We start from the raw sequence: 18,738 nt of genomic DNA, 5'->3' as shown, positions 1-18,738 counted from the left end.
TGCTAGTGTATATGTATACAAATGTTGGATGTAATTGCATCGTGAGAACAAACTATAGGACCCAGTGATCAAGTAAATGAAAAAAAAGTTGTTTCAGGGATAAATTAATTTTGTTGTAACTCTGCAACAGTGGGTTTTAAAGGGTTAACAGAGACTGTTATCTATTTGTACCCTGTTCAAACCACGGCATTGACTGTAGCAACAGTTTCCCTGGAGCTGAATTAACTGTCAATGTGTGTCAAAGAATGTATCAAATGTATCCAAAAATTAACTCTTAATATTTAAAATTACTATATATATAAAAGTAAATAGATTTTGGAGAAGGAGACGGCCACAAAAAGCTATTCATTTACAACAGTGAAATCAGTATTTTATGTATTCTGAGGCACCAACTGCCAAAAATAAAACCAAAACCTGAAGGTTGAGACAGTCAAATTGTAGAAATGAATGGTCTCTAAAGAATGAGTGGATTTAAAATACACTCAATACACAAAAAGTTGGTTGAATCTGTGTTAAGAGAATATTAAAACAAATTGTTTTATTAATAAGAAAAATAAAACATCCGTCTTCACCATGTACATCAGTCAGAATGAGAAAGTCATTTAAAGCGCATAGAAAATCCATATCTTCTTTACTCACTATATCTGAATTTAAAGATACTTTTTTACATTTAATCAAGTGACAAAAGCTACTACGTAAAAAAAAAAAAGAAAGGTGGCGAACATCAGCCAAGTCAGAACACAGTGAATGTTCCTAAGCTCTGCGCTAATCTCTGATTCTGTCTCATCAGCACAATATCAAACCGCCTCAGACATTGTGCTAAATAAAATATCAGTCTCTTTCTATCGGTTTCCTGCACATGCACATATACAGGCGGGATGGTATGTGTCAGCGCATGAATTACTTATGGCCTGACAGTCTTCACAGAAGGCAGAAGAAATGTTTCGAGGGGGGGTCCGACAATAACATCAAAGTCAAATCCACTAGCCAGATAAGTTTTGAGAAGTGGGCGGGAGTCCGTGCATCGTCCTTGTCGAAAAGATCCATTCAAGAAAATGATCGGTCGAACGGTGAGTTCATATGGACGTTTTAACGTATATCCCGACATGTTTTAATGTATTTTATAAATGTTTGAACGTATTTCCAAACACATCTAAACATATTTAAGACTTATTGCAAAACCCCTTTCGACTACTTGTTAGTGAGAAAGCTAAGTGCTACAATCAGTACCTTTTTTTCAATAACAAGTAAGTAAGTAAGTAATTTATGACAAGGGTCACAAAGCACTTAAACAATCAAAACAATACTCAATAAAATATATATTAAAAAGATCAAGATAACACCGAGAACAACACAGGACTCCTAGAAAATCCGGGAAAAGCCTGAACAAATAAGAATACTTAAGATGTTTCTTGAAGGAGTCAGTAGATCATCAAACACAGAGATGGTTCCAAAGCTTAGGAGCAACAGTCTGGAAGGATTTCTCTCCTCTGGTCCGGAAGCGTGTTCAGGAACCATCAGTAGATTCTGATCCACAGACCTCAGAGCCCGAGCTGGAGTGTAAGGCTGGATCAGATCACTGATTTGATCTGAAGGTAAGAATTAGAATTTTCAAGTTGATCCTAAAAGAAACTGGAAGCCAGTGAAGAGTTTTAAGGATCGGAGAAATGCGAGTTCTTCTACCAGAGCACTCTATTAGTACTGGGCATTGTTTTCTATGATTGGTGTGTTCAACTTGTCGGGAACTCGGAGAAGTCTGTTAATCCCCCAGTGGAAAAAATGTGTTAGGGGGCGACATAGCTCAGATGGTAGAGTGGTTGCCTGCAGTCCAAAAGGTTGCAGGTTCAATCCCAGCTCCAGACAAGCTTGTGTCGTTGTGTCCCTGAGCAAGACACTTCACCCTGATTGCTCCTGATGGTGAACTTGGCGCAAGTGTGCATGCCTACTCCCATCAGTATGTGTGAATGGTTGAATTTCCCCTCGCGGGACTAATAAGGGATTCTAAAAAAAAAAAAAAAAAAAAAAAAAAAATCTAAGCTGAAGGCACCCAATGTAAACAGCAGTTAGCTTCCGCGCTAACACGTTGTCGAAAAACATCTGAAATATATGTTAAAATGCATTTTGAAATACTTTAAAAAAGGGTTTGAAAATACGCTAAAACAAATTGAAATACGTTTGGAAATATGTTAACACGTGTTTAGCAATATGTTCTAATGAGATGTTTCAATCACACTGGCAGTACTGCGCTTCTGCAGTAAATCATGCATCATGTGTCTGCGTTTTTTTTTAATGATACCTAATCTTTATGTATGAAGGGCACAGTATGCTGGTTCTCTCATAGATGCTACAGGGTTCCTATAGAGCTCAAAATTACTTATATTTCATCTGCCGTTTCAAAAAGAAAGGTATACTATACTATACATATCAGCTAGCTCAATGTTTGGCAGGTAGTTCTAGTTGTTACTTTCATTGACACACAATCTCCCCCTGTTCTAATTTAAGATTCTAGACAGACTAAAACGTCTCTGTCTCTTTACCTGCCCCCACCCCTCAAGGCAAATATCCCTAGGCGAGCCAGTCTAGGTGGGATGTGAAAGCCCTCAAGCATCTTATGGCTTTGCCCCCGGGTTTAGTTTGAAGTGCAAAGGTTGTGTCCGTGTGGTGTCCCAAAGCTGCCTTTTCATGTCAAAATAACTCCAGCTGAAGGAGTAGCGGTCGGGATCACGATGTACCTACCGGTTGTGTGACCGCATGGAGAACTCTGGCAGGTTTGATCAGTGCCTCAGAGATCAGGTGAAGAGAAGGACTGGGCGATATATACAGAACCTCAGCTGTGGTCGGCCATTTTCCTTACATAAAACACCATCTTCACTGATCTTCTGACTTGGCCTGATCCACTCCTGGACTTCACAACAACAGAGAGACTCGTATACGACTGATCCGTATTCGCGCCCTAGAGGCATGAATGCTTATTATTCCTCATTTGAACAGAATGAACTACACCAATAATGTGACAATACAAGATAATCCAATCTGGATCTACTCCAGTAACAGATTAGGCAGAATGATTACATGGACTAGGGATGACTTGGAAAAACCCAGAGTTGTGTAACGAGCCTCTATGAATGGTGGTAGATAATGGTGTGGATGGATTAGAATAATAGCTGCAACCCATCATTAACATTTCGGTTAGAAAATGCTTCCCAATACTCTTACTGCCAGCTCCAATATCTATATCTGTAAAGGTCACTCCGCTTGGTCCTCTCACGGGTGCTACGTGGCTCCTACAGAGATCTTCTTGGAATCAAAATGACCTTCCTGAACTGCCAGATTTTTTTTTAGTTTTGGCCTAATCTCATTACAAGGAAGGTTTTTAACCAAATTTAAGTTATATAGCGTAAATATTAAGCAAGTTAGAGCTGTCATTTTTCACAGTTTTCTATCCTATAAAAAAATCTGCGAGCACTTCAGCTAGTCTTAGATTTCTTATATATATTCCCCTTTAGTTCAAACTTCAACTGATTTTACTATTTTAATGTCATGTAAACGGTAGTAATGTGTTGAGGAGGCTTCATGAAACAGCTGATGATGTATCATGATACAGTATCTTCAAGATCCCTGGATGTCACATTATAATACGTGGCTTTGATCTACTAATTACTCAAATAGTTTTCAAACTAAAAGTGCCATCTAGTGGTCTTTTAAAATTAAGACACTGTATCATGATACCTCATCAACTGTTTCATGAAGCCTCATCACCCGATTGCATTTCTTACTAAGAGATTGTTATGCTTTCTGTTACCTTTTTTCTTGACTTGAATGTATCGGTATTGACACAGAACAGGACTTCCTAGTTACCGTGATTCGCTATGTATAATCCTATCAATTATAATTCATTCACATTTTGACGATTTTTGCACTGTGTTTATTATTAATATTATTATTTCTCTTGTATATTTTGTACATATTGTTTATCCCTCTTCTAATGTTGTTAAAACCAATTCCGGAGACGTCTACAACCACAGACATTTCCATGTATGTATACCAATATGTACTGGCGAAAAAAAAAAGGTGCTCTTGAATCTTAAATCTTGAATACAGTAAAGTTGCAAGTTTTCTCCACACCAAACTGGAATAAAATCTAAATAGCCTTTCTGATGGAGGGCAAGAGTTCAAGAAAAGGATACATACATAATTAAATAGATTATGGGAAAGTCAGCACTAATCTCTTTAAATATGTATGTGCATTTAACTTGTAGCCAAGACCTACTTATATCAACAAACTAAAGACCAGTGGGCATCAAGACCAAAACAAAGATAAAAAGATACACACATAATATTAACAATAACTTGTGTAACTATTGGCAACCCATGAATAAGTCTCATGAACTGCAACAATAACTACTGTTCAATTACTTTTCCGTGGGATGGTTGTTAGAAGTCACTTCAGAAACTAGATAATCCAGTCAAATGCTTTGGTAGTTCTGCAAGAAACCGGAAGCGACCAAAAGCAAACAATGGTATTCGCGCCTACATTGGCAAGTGCAAAAGTGTTGCCTCCTTAAGAAGAAAGAAAGTAGAGCTAATTGTGTAAAAGAAGAGATAATTTGTGGTTTTGGAAAATTGGAAATAGACGCATCTTTTTTTTCAAATGTAGTCAAGTAGTAAAGACTGACTCAACACTCAAGACCTGGAGAGCATCTTGGTAACCAAAAACAAGACCTTTTCCAGACAAAGACCAAACAAAAGTTACACATTATACATGCAATAACTTGCTTAAATTGGAGTTGATTTTGAAAACATACTGTTCGTTGATTTGTCAAATAAATAAATAGTAAAAGGTTGTGTCAATATGTCATTACAGGATTGTGACACTTCAAGACCACTATGAACGTTGCAAGTACCAGCTAGCTCAACACAAAGCGAATTGCGTTGGCTACTGCAAAAGTGTCAACGATAGTGTTATATTCAGTAGAAAATGTATGTTTTTGTTCTCGTGTCGTAATGACACCATCCCACAACCTTCAATTGGTCAAAGCTTTAGGTCATTAGTTCCCAAAAGCAACATTATAAAACAGGATTTTAATCCAATGTTCAATCCGAAACAGCCAAACAACATAAACTCCTTGGCAGAGCTCAGAGTTTGATGCTCAAATCGAGCTATTGCCGTAGTCGAACTATTCTGTGCACGGATCATTGGCAACACTCTTTGGTGTGATTGCAAGGAATATACATCTCAGCTCAACTGCAAGGACAAAGGTGCCAATTGCAGGAAATCGAGACAACCGGTTTGAAATCCCATCGCATCACTTGGTAATCAGTGAAATTGTCTCTGGGTAGAGCAAAGGACATGTGGAAACAAGCCCAGCATGGAAATGCTTCAGATTGCAGTCGACACAGATGCACAGGGAAGGTTAGGGAGTGACAGAAACACAGCGGACGAGAGGACATTTTCCAAAAGGAACCAGCTGTTGCTGGCTATTGTTCCCTTTCACTGGACTTTAGTTGCAAGCACAAATGTCAGCCTGAAAATGTTTTTTAAACCCAAGATCAATCTCATCCCAGAGACCAACTGAAGCTCTTTTGTGTAAATCTAAACACATTTTCTGGATCTACCTTATAATACTATTCTTGTTAAAATAATAATATATAAAGTACATATACAGGATTAAATTAAACATATATTTTGATATATTTAGACCAATATGAAACGCAATATTTCCCTGAGATGATCTTTGATATAATATTCATGATATCAAAGTATAAAAAAAGTCTCAAAGTAGGCCATTAAACTATTATGATGTGCCAAGATTCACAATAAAAGAAACCCAAATTTGAAGCAGCTGAAAGGAGCGTAATTAGCCTTTTTGCAATTATTTTTTGAAGCAGCGCTGACCAGTCTGTTGCCACGGGACGATTTCCAGGCTTTTAAACATGACACAAATTACACCAAATGAGACATTTCGGAGGCTTCACTTGGCTAGCCTGGAACTAGAAAAATAAAACCAAAGTGTAGTTTATTTTTGGAAGCGCATTTTACTTATAACAAGTATTGTATCATACGTTTGCACCTATAAAAATAATTAAACATGTGCAGTGGTGGTAACGTGTCTTATTGAAGTCATTAACTACGAAGACATGCCTTGTTATACAGATTAAAAAAAAGATAAAATATCAACCTACAAAATCCATCCTTTGAAAATACTGGTGCAAAGCTCCTGTAGAAGTCGACCGATACATTTTTTGTACCATTTGTTCTATTCTTAAAAACGCAACCGACAAATCAATGGCTTTCATTTGAATCTCTAAACTGGTGGAGGATATATATATATATATATATATATATTGTCTATGATATATTTGACAAGCTTTTGGCAATATTGTTACAATACTGAGTGTTTACATAGTCAAACATATAAAATAATGATTATTTTTTTTACAGATGTCACAACCATTTTTTTCTTAAAAGATGAAAAAAGAAAAAAAGAGAAAGTAAAGAAAAAAAACAAAACATAAAAAGAATCTATCACTCTCTTCCTCAACTTAGAATAATGAGTAATACCATTAGTATGTCAGGAATGCCAAACAAATTTGATTCACGTGTATCAAACTCAAGTCCTGCCAAGTCATTTTATGTCGCCCACTGGATGGTAGACTCATATTAAACTCATTTTTACGTTGATATCCTGAAGAAAATTAAGTGTGGATCGATGGACACTTTCCACCCTTAACGGCCGCCATCTTAGTGACGTAGACGGAAGGTAAGTCACTCACAAAGCGTCTTCGGAGGAGATACCGACGTAAATGTCTAGAGAAAAATACTAATTTTACCACACAACAACAACAATAATAACACAATGAAACACAAGTTAATAACTTGTTTCGATTGGCGAAAAGTTCTGTCAAGTGTTGACAATATGGTTACGAATGATTGCAATCATTGTTAAAAAGTAGTAGAAGAAACTGTCGAGTACATTTCCGGTAATTGTGTAGCGCTAGTGTTTGATTTAAGACAGTACTTCACGGTTGAAATATGAGCACAATGCAAGTTAATGCACTGTCTAACAGTGTACTGCAAAGCAGTGCACTTGGAGAAGTGTGTGATTTGAGACACAGCACGAGAATATTGATGTCAAATATTATCCAGAGAATTCCAGTACGAGCGAAACTGACGTTGAAGGAAAGACATTTTCTTTGAGAGTGTTTAAATGAGCCGTACATACATGTTCTGAATAAATTAGATGACATATTTAAAATATAATTTCAATTCTCAGAAGTAAAAGGGAATATTTCAATCAGATTTCAGGTTAATTTAAATTGGCTCCGAGCCGCAGCAGGTAAAGATTTTGAACATTGTGTGATTGAGTTCGACACCCCTGATCTAGTCAATCATTCACAACAATAAAAACTACGTTTGAAAAGTTGATGTTTTCTTTTTCCAATAGATATGCCCTAATAAGTGGTTTAAATGGAATGACCATCACTAATGTAGCACATGCCTTTTGAGAAAAACATCAAAGGATATCAGCGAACAAACTGAAGATAACAACAATGGGTTAAAAATAACCTGATGTTAGTGGTTACAATTTTTCATTAAGCCATCTAAGATCCTTACTACAATCAAAAATGCATACGATTGATTAATTCAACTCGCATTTCTTTATGTTTGATCACAAAATCAAAGTGATTGAATTGAACCGTGCTGACTTCATAATTGTTTACGTGCATATTTTAGCGCTTAGCTACCGGCGTGCACCTCTTTTTTCACGCTCTCAGAACCAACACATCAAAGATTTCCCTTATCTTAATCCAATCTGAAATCTTTATTGCAAACAGGACATGCTTCTAATTTACGGCAGGTTCTAATTATATTCATCCCTACAACGGTTCTTATCTTTTCTTTCATCTGTGAAACTGGAACCACAGTGTTTACTCATGGCCCGTGGGTAAAGGGCAAAGAGTGGTAAAGAGCGCCGGGATGCGCCCCTTTTCTCCGTGAAACTTGATCCTATTTGGATCAATTTAAAAAAAAAAAAAAACAATTTAAAGTTTGCTGACAGCTTGTGGATGAGGTGCAAATCTCTTTTGATGTATTCAATTACTGATCCCAGACCTGTTTTTTAAGATAAAATAAAGGAACCGTGAATAAATAAAATATCAGAAAAGATCATCTCTGATGACATGAAAGCATGTTTCAATAAAATATACAATACAAGCACCTTCTCTAAATCTAACCAATTAGTGTACACAAATAATATCTTCCCGTCCGAAAAAGCCGAGTGATTGAAGTCTATTATCTAAAAGTGAAAATCCGATGGTGAGTGAAAACTTGGAGTTGATGACTGACCTTCATAGTTGAGCTTGAATCCATGTGCGGAGACGGCAAAGTCACTTGTCAACCTTAAGGAGAAGACATTCCCTGTACTGGTGACCGGGGCAGGCATTTGGAAGCCTGTTAGTCTGGAAAACAATAAATGACAAGATCAACATCATCATTAACAAAAAATAATACATTTGGTGATGCCTCATAACTCACTTGTTTTTCTCATTTCATGTTCCCTGTTTAATTATGGTTCGATTAACCTGATTTTGTACTTGATCTTAACCAAGGCGTCAAACGTTTTAAATAGTTTATTTTGACAATATACTTGTTTTTTCAGAGCTCTCGCACATCCTGTTTATGGTTCCCGGACATTAAAGACTATTTTTCTACTCACCCTCATGTCGAATAAGGGTTGAGATTATCGCCATAGTAATCTGTTCCTATTTGGAGTTATAGACATAAACAATGTAGCAATTGGCGCTTGCTTTGTCCTTATCTTTGCCAAAAAAAAGACACTCTTAAAAACATCCAAATATCCCATACTGTTCGTTTGTACTTTCCATCTTGTATTGAACCACGACATTAGAAATTGTTACAGGAATATCTCTATTTTTCTATTCATCTTGTGTTTAGCAGAAGATCACAGGCTATCAGAGTAAATATTGACTGGTCATTTGTTTGAATGAGCAAACACTTATCTTCCACTGCATAAAACATCTTAAAATATTATAGACTTATTTAACAATTTTTGGAACAATTTCTCTTGTCAAGACTTTTATCGAAAAGGGACGTTACAGACGAGCAGTATGGAAGAATTTGGATGTTTTGAGGTTTGTCTTTTTGGACGAGGATGAAGACGACGACAAGTTAGCATCGGTCGACACATCAGCATGAAATTACCTTTTTATAATAACTTCCGCTATAAAAAAGCTTAAAATATTATAGACTTATTTCAGTTTTTTTGGAACAATTTCTCTTGTCAAGTCTTCAATACAAGATGGATGTTACAGACGAGCAGTATGGAGGTATTTGGATATTTTTCAGTTTGTCTTTTTGGACGAAGATGAAGACGACGACAAGTTAGCATCGGTCGATACATCAGCATGAACATATCTTTTTGTTAAAGCTTAGGCTATAAACAAGCTTAAAATATTAAAGACTTATTTCAGTTTTTTTGGAACAATTTCTCTTGTCAAGGCTTCAATACAAGATGGTCGTAAGGGACGAGCAGTATGGAGGTATTTGGATGTTTGTAAGTGTCTTTTTGGACGAGGATAGAGGCGGCGAAAAGTAATCATCCGTCGATACATTAGAATGAACGTAAGTTTTAATAATAACTTCAGCTATAAAAAAAAACCTTAATAAAATAGATATTAGATAATAGATATATTAGAGACTTATTTCAGTTTCTTTGGCACAACTTCTCTTGTCAAGTCTTCAACACAAGATGGACTTTACAGACGAGCAGTATGGAGGTTTTTAAGTTTTTCTTTTGGGACGAGGATGGAGGAGACGACAAGTTAGCATCAATTGATACATTAGCATGAACTTATATATTTGTCTTTAACTGTAAAAAGGAACCAATTACTCTGAAAATAATCCCAACCTTTAGTCGACATGAGGGTGAGTAGAAAATGAGTGACATTTTTTGGGCTGACTATCACTTTAAACACAAATACACCATTTTAAATATATCCAACATGACTCCATACGGCCGTTTAGCAACGATCCACTTATACGATGGACAAGAGATTTTACATTCAAAATGGATTCAGTGATTGAGTCAGGAATGTAATACAGTGGGATAAAAAAGGCAAAGGAGGCCAACACACACACACACACACACACACACACACACACACACACACACACACACACACACACACACACACACACACACACACACACACACACACACACACACACACACACACAAAAAATCTCGACTAAATGAGATTGAGAGTTTAATGCATGAAAGAGAAGCAAGTGGGCCAGTTGATGCAGTGAGCAGCGTGAGGTTTGGTCTCTTTGAATTAATGTTGGCAAGGTTTGACTTCTGTCTGAATTAAAAGGTTGTTTAGTTCAAACAAATGTGTTACTTTGTAATGAGGCTGACAGAGTGCTGAGCCGGGGGAAAGGAAGTTGCATCTAGGTTTAGACTCACAGGGATCCCTTCATAAATATATGTTGTTTTATTTCCAAAGGAGCACATTTCTCTTCCTTAGAGCTTCTTCTTTTCTTCTTATCTCCACAATTAACTTTGCTATACCTTCATATCGATATAAGAAACAGCACTTCCTTTTGGAATCTGCCCTCAATCCATTTTTCCTCTCGCCTACCTTCCTTTTATCCTCTATTAGGCATCTGCTTTATAACCTCTCTTCACATCCTTTTATCTCTCCATCCTGATATCTATTTCATTCACGTCCTGGCTTTCTTTCTTATCATATCCGTGCACTGTCCTACCCTAAACTCTCCTCTCATCTTCCTAATTCTCCGGTGTGCCGCCATTTTCCAATCCGCTGTCTTATTTATCGTCAGTTGTTAACTGGAATTACATTTCGCAACATCTAATCCTTCAATCCGGGCACCTTTGTGGTGATCCGCACTGCGAGAGATTCCAACTTCGCCCCCCCCCCAACCCCCATCTCTCGCATCAATTTGCTTTTTCCTTGTGCTCAGCTTTGCCTGTCTCTTCCAGTAAGATCAGCGCTGCATCTCAATTTCAACCTCTCAGCTGTGTCACTGTAAGCCGGCGAAAACCACAGCGAAAATTGTTGCTACTGTGGTGGGGTTTTCACGACCTCCTGTGGTGTTTCGCTTTCCAACGTTTGTCTTTGTTTGGGATTATTTTTTATTGGCTTCCATTAAAGTTCGACTAATGTGATGATTTGAGTGAGTCTTAAATAGATCTTGGATCTCATTGTATCATCAGTACGTGTCTGTTTGTACAAAACTCTCTTTTCATTGAAATGTTTACATTAGAAAATGATCTTAAGCCCCGCCCACTGGAGATTAAATCGTGTTTACCATAACCACAGCCACTCTGCTGTGATTGGTCAAACCTCAAGGTTTGTCACCGCGTGGCCCAGAATCTACACCTCCAAGGGACTCGTTGTATATACAAAAGTGGGACGTCATTAAAGCTGGCTGGAGGAGGAGTGAAGCCATCATTACGTCATAATGGACTCTGCTCTTGTAACCTCTTGTTTGCCGGGATTTCAGATGGTGCAGAATTTTATAAAGTAATACGTTCAAATCATGGTCATGATGAGAGACTTCCTGCATCTTGGAGAGGAAGACTTCAACATTTAAAACATATGAGTCAGGTTTAAAGGTTAGTTGCCCTTTAAAGAACAGTAAAGGATATAAAAAGAAACTACATTTAATTGTGTACACCAGGCGTGTCAAATTGAAACACACAAAAAGCACAAAAATATTTTAAAATGCAATTTAATTTTCTGTCTTATTATTCAGAATGTGATATTGTCTTTTCACTCTTTTGAGACTTAATTTAATAATCAAATTTCCTCACCGTCAACATCACTTCAATTCTTTTTTGTTAGTCCCTTAACCATCTTAACCTGAATCTACTTCGATTTTGAGAAAACCTTCCGGACGTTCCCCTGTCCTTAAGTTACACACATGTGGAATACACTTAATGAACACTTATTGTTAAAAAAACAAATGTGTGCTAGCTTTTTGTTGTAGTTTTTTTTAAACAGATTTTAAAGAAGTTACAAAGATAAATAAATATTAGATGCATAAATAACCGACCTGAACCACGTATGCCATCCTAAAAAAAACCCAACAACAAAACAACTGGTAGCATTGATTGGAAGTATAAAGTAGAAATGTGAAATAAAAATAATAAACATATTTAAAATCAAGTACAAGCCACGCTTTATTATAAATTAATTATTAAAATCTAAAGGGAGGGAAATAAACATAGTTTTTTCCAGTAGATTCATAACGTTTTAAGTGCAGATTCCTGTTAATAACAGAAAATAATTAAATAATAATTGCAATTTTAACTTAGTAACAAGGATAAATAATTATTAGGCGGACAAATACCCGCCCAAAACAGCCCTACTTCAACCAAAAATAAAAAAAACAGCAATAACATTAATAAAAACAATAATGATACAGACTCAAATGTACTCACTAACAGTAGAGATGGTATTGAAAAACTAGAATAATTAATTAATAATAAGGTCAATATTAGAGACTCTATTCATCAATGATATTAGATTCCATGACCTTGTCTATATCACCATGTTCAGGGAAGTGTACAAAAAACAGGATATAACTCAGATGTTTTATTTTTAATTACATAAATAATATACAATAAAGCTACAGTAGATGCATGACAACTACATTTATGTTAATATATCAAACGCACTGGCTCTTAAAACCTAAGAAGCAGCAACAATCCGCCTCCTAGCTTGATATGACGTCATGTCAAGAACACCAAAGTTGCCACTTGAGCATCGGTGTTTGCAGTCGATTCTGACTTTCATCCTCCACCACGGAAAGCTCTCTGCACTTCTTCCAAATCCCCGTCTGCCATTACTTTCCCACCGTTTTCCCCCCTTCCTTAGCGTTTCCACCGGAGGACGGCAAACTGTGTCAATATCGGAGCCATTTACTCTCTGTGCAACCTCTTCACCGCCAGCGAGGTTGCCGGCTCCACATACAGCAATAAATCCCCATCTGCCCACTGCCTCCTGCACTCTGCTTCCCTGCCCGTCTTCCCACTGGAACCTCCGTGAGCTCCTGCCCTCGTCGGGCTCATCTTACTGGAACACAACACTCTTTGTTATGGACTCATTTATGCTGCTTAAAAAACATTTTACAGTCAATGGGAAAATATTGATTCGACAATTTTTCATAATTCACCTTCAGGAGCTTGAAGACAGCAATTTTAGCCAAAACAGAAAATAGAGAATAAAAGCACTGAAAGACGCAGACCTCTGCCATGCAGCTCATTTTCACACGGATTAATGTCCAACGTTGTTATTATCTATAGATTGTTTTTATTTATTTATTTTTTGATGTGATGATGTGTGACCATGTTTTATATCCATCAACAAATACTTATATTCATCAATCCATAAAGTTCTGGCCATCCATCCATCCATCCATCCATCCATCCATCCATCCTATGCATCCATGCTCTTCATTCTATCCATTCATCCAAACAGTTTCATTCATTTATCAATAAATTAAAATCCATCCATTTATTCATAAAGTTGTATCCATCCATCCATCTATCATGTTCTATTCATCCATCCATCATCCATAACGTTCTAACCATCCATCCATCCATCTGTAAGTTTGAACCATCCATCAATACATGAAGTTCTATCCATCCATCCACCCATAATGTTCTATCCATCCATCCATGCAAGTTTTATCATTCCATTCATCTGTCCATCCATCCATGAAGTTTTATCTATCCATCATCCATGAATTTGTATCCATCTGTCCACCCATAAAGTTATATCCATCCATCCATCCATCCATGCATTAAGTTATATCCATCCATCCGTGAAGTTTTATCCATTCATCCATCCATCTATCCATGCATTAAGTTGTATCCATCCATTCATCAATTATTTGTATTCATCCATTCATCCATTTATGAAGTTTTATCCATCCATCCATATATCCATGCATTAAGTTCTATCCATCCATTCATCAATTAATTATTATCCATCCATTCATCCATCCATAAAGTTGTATTAATCAATTCCTACATCTGTAAGTTCTAACATTCCATCCATACATGGCGTTATATCCATCCATCCATACATAAAGTTCTATTCATCTATTCATAAAGTTCTAACCATCTATACATCCATCCATAAGTTCTAACCATCCATCAAAACATGAAGTTTATCCATCCATCCACCCATAAAGTTATATCCATCAATCCATGTATTACATTCTATCCATCCATTCATCCATCCATCCATGAAGTTGAATCCATCCATCCATAAGCTTATATACATCCATCCATGCATTAAATTATATCCATCCATTCATCTATCCATGCATTAAGTTCTATCCATCCATTCATCCATGAAGCTTTATCCATCCATTCATCCATCCATAAAGTTGTATTCATATATTCCTACATCTGCAAGTTCTAACCAACCATCTACACATGAAGTTCTATCCATCCATCCACCAAAGATAATACCAACATAAATACCAAGAAAAAACACTACATCAACAACCACAATAATAAGACCCTCATAAGGAAATTGTTTCTTGTAAATGTATTAATAATATGATTGAATGATACAAAAATATATATTTTAAGTCACATCCAAAGTTTTTTTTTTTTTTTTTACATGGGCATGCAAATACAGTACAGATCGATTAACGGTAGTAGAACTTACTTAACCTTTTATTTTACTTCTTTAACATCAGTTTCTCTTATTTCAGGGTCGTTTCATCATTCAGTGTGCAATTAATATTCAACAGAACAAACGTAGCCACGAGTAACAAGAGACTAGTCCAACCCATGTTCCCGTTTAGGCAGTATTCCAACAGATGGTTAGACTATCAGTCTCATTGTTCTTGCATCATCATTGTATTTGCTTGTAAATATTTAATTTCTCTTTATTTTTTTTTTATGGAAGTGGTTATGTTAACAATTTAAAGAAACACAACCTTGACACTATAGTCAGTTCAGTGGGATTCATTCTTTGCACAAATTAAGTCCGATTCTTGCAACATGAATTGCAATTCTTACGAAACACACATGAGAACTTGAGTTATAGGAAATACCGGTGAAACATGTACGTTTACATGGTTGTTACGAGTCTTTTAAAGGGAATTAAAAACCTTTAAATACGTAACTTCATTGATTTTTTCCTTCCTCTATATACATGCTTTTGTTTTTAGATTAATATTTTAATCACCATGCATTTGTGACGGAGATTTTGAGACCGACGTGAGCATAACAAATGCTTTTATTCATGTCACCAGGCCTCAGCCTCACTTACAACAATACCTCTTCTATCGTCAGCGTTCGACCCCACACGGTCCTCCGGTGGAGTCTTTGTGTCAGCGAGATTTATTATCTCCTCTCAAGACCAAAGTTCAGGGTCTGCAGTCACTGATTGATTAAGACTAGCCTGAGTGACACCCGAACGTGCACATAAAGTGTGTTCACATGCGCACACATATGCACAAAGTCCTCTCCCAGGTTACTGCACATGTGGTCAATAGTCACCGGTGTGTAAATCAGCCACGCTCGGCCCAACCTGAACTCCCCCGTCTTTCACCGCGAGTGAGTGTGTGCCTGTGTTTTATGTGTGTTACGGGGTCCTTGACCACAGTGGCACACCATTAATAAAATTAGTCACAAACATTTAATCGCAAGAGGAGGTATAAAAAAAAAAAGGGTCACCCTGATGAATCATTTTGTGTAAAAAAAATTGGAAGAAACTACAAAAAGACACAACTTAAATGTCAAAAATATCACACGATATTTAACAGAAGATAATTTTCTTGGGGAAATATAATTTTTTGATGATAATATGTACTTTAAAGTGACAATATTGGCTTTTAAAACAAGCCTGGGACGCATCATTCAGTTAAAAAAAGGCATTTCATTGTAGGTACTTACGTTTTAATTTAAACTCAAAAAAGCCAAATACTAAAAAGTATAAATATTAACATTTTATTTTTTATTTTTTATTTTAAATCCCTTACTTGTCCCAAGAGGGGAAATTCAGTAGTGCTTTTTGACAGCCATTCACACATACTGATGGGAGTAGGCTGCACACCTGCGCCAAGTCTACCATCAGGAGCAATCAGGGTAAAGTGTCTTGCTCAGGGACACAACGACACAAGCTTGTCTGGAGCTGGGATTGAACCTGCAACCTTTTGGACTGCAGGCAACCGCTCTACCATCTGAGCAATGATTTTGTTTCCGAATATATAATTATTCAACACTGTCTGCCCGCCATTTTTTTTTTTTTTCAAATAAATATTTTACATGCAGTCCTTTACAGTCTTACAAGTTGTATTAGATCTTATTTTTGCATTTTTCTTGTTAATTAAAACCCTTTTGTTAAAAAAAATTCAGGGTTCGTTTATTGTCCTTGTGGTATCCATCCATCGGTATCGACTATTTTCCCAAGAATCATTATAGAGTTGATCATTTAAGATTCAAGGAAAACTTTCGTAGGTACATATTGTTAGCCGTCTGACCTGAATAAATGCCTTTACTAAATTAAGAAAGAAGCCCTTAGAGCGCAGGGCCGCTACTGCAGCCGCAACACAATAAAATCAGTATTGTTGAGCTATCTGGGCTAAAATTAAAGTATTTTTTTTTTTTAGTGATCAATCAGATAATTTAGGGTATTTTGTTGCCATGTCACATCTGGGTATCTGTACATGTTAAATTAATTCAAATATTTAAAAATATAACCCAGCGTTCTTGTCAGTGTGGGTATGTGTCACTTCTCCCAACATGTTTGCACACTGGTCTCACCCCACTCACCCTTCTTAGCCATTTCACCAGGACCCCAAACCAGAATCTTCCTCCGCCACATGGGGAGATTGTGCACAGGATCTTTGAGCCGACGCCGGCCACCGCTGTTTTTCTGTGCCCCCTGAAGTGCCACTGTGACTGGGGTTGAATAGTGGATTAACCTCCCTGTCAGCCCCTGAGGTCCACCAGCCAACATGTCGGGCCTCAGACTGACAAGAACAGATGCAAAGATAAATCGGAGTAAACAGTCTTTCACGGCTCCTTTTGTTTGACTTTTTTTCGCGGCTAAACATTCTTCCTGTTCGATAATCCTCGACAATGAATTGAAAATGACTCGAGATGGAGCACCTATGTGTTTATTTCCAAGATTTGTGCGGCCCATAATAATAATAATAGCGCCCAATAAAATTGTAAAGCTGTTAAATACAAAAGACTCAGTCCAAGTTTGAGTCATTGTAGCCTAACATGTATGTTATACCGTTACATTAATCAATGATCAATAAAGTTAAGTTCTTCTTTTCTATCTTCCATCAATCCAATCCATCTAAGTTATCCATCCATTAAGTTCTATCTATTTATCCATCAATGCATTTCTTTCCATTCTATGCCTCCTATCCATGCAGCTCTATCCATCCACAATGTTTTATCCATCCATCCATCCATAAAACCATAAAGCTTTATCCATCCATACAACCATAACGTTTTATCCATCCATCTATCCATTAAGTAATATATATATATATATATATATATATATATATATATATATATATATATATATATTTCCATGCAGTTCTATCCATCAACCCATCAATAATGTTCTATCTATCCGTCCATATATCCATACATGAAGAGATATACATCCATCCATCTTTCCATAAAGCTATATCCATCCATCCATGCATCGAGCTCTATCCTTCCATCCATAAAGTTAAATTCATCCAGCCAAAAACTTATATCTATTAATTCATTCATAAGTTTATTTCCATCCATCCACTCAAAAAGTTATATATACTAAGTAGTTCATAAAGTTATATTTATCCATTCATCCCAAAGGTTTTATTTATGGTATCCATCCATACAGTTCTATCCATCCATGCATAAGCACATTTTTAACCATCCATCCATAAAGTTGCATCGACCCACCCCTAGAGTTAAATCTATCCACCCATCCATAGAGTTCTCTCCTTCCATCCATCCATCAAGTTTCATCTATCCATCAATATAGTTCTCTCCATCCATCCATAAAGATGCATGCATCCATCCAAAAACTTATAATATTAATACGTTAATGAAGTCATATCCATCCATGCATCCCAAAAGTTGTATCTATCTTATCCATCCTTACAGTTCTATCCATCCATCCATCCATAAGGTTCTATCTAACCATCCATCCATCCATTAACATCCATATTTTTTTTTCCATCCAAATCCATCCATCAACACGATTTAGCCTTTCAAGTTTGGCCAGATTTGTTAAACTGAAGAAAAAAAAATACGTTTGGGAAATAAAAACAAAAGTGAAGATAATCAACATCAATAGAGCCTTCAAAAGTGAATAAGACAACATCAAAAGATTCAAACATCTTGTTAAAAAACTTTTGAAAATATCAATTTTATTCGGCACGCGACCTACATTGTTCAAATATTTTGGCCCCTTTTTAGGATTCAGTTTGACAGGCGGTTATCAAATTGATCAAACAAAGGTGAAAACATAACCTGGATTATGTCACGGCCACTAAACACTCCTTGGCTTCTTCTTTTTTTTTTTAAATATCAATCTTTCAATCATTTGACCCTTATCAACTTTTTACAACCCTATTCACACCCACCTATGGACATTATCAAAATGAAAAGGCTGTAATGTTTCTACGGTTAAATATCACCACTGCTAACTGTTGAT

General features: G+C 36.5%; 1 protein-coding gene across 2 annotated transcripts in view; it reads right to left on the bottom strand.

Annotated features, from left to right (window-relative positions):
- The window catches only part of csmd3b (CUB and Sushi multiple domains 3b), a 463,847-nt gene that overhangs the window by 305,118 nt on the left and 139,991 nt on the right, over positions 1-18,738 (bottom strand). For both annotated transcript variants that reach the window (XM_087786440.1, XM_087786441.1), the window contains exon 3: positions 8,348-8,460. In XM_087786440.1, the coding sequence (XP_087642566.1) occupies positions 8,348-8,460 (113 nt within the window). The remainder of the gene's footprint in view (positions 1-8,347; positions 8,461-18,738) is intronic.

This window comes from Callionymus lyra, chromosome 3 (genome assembly GCF_982586985.1).
Source record: "Callionymus lyra chromosome 3, fCalLyr1.hap1.1, whole genome shotgun sequence".
NCBI classification, from domain to species: Eukaryota; Metazoa; Chordata; class Actinopteri; order Syngnathiformes; family Callionymidae; genus Callionymus; species Callionymus lyra.
The sequence above is the reverse complement of the archived record's forward strand: the minus strand, read 5'-3'. Positions and strand labels throughout refer to the sequence as shown.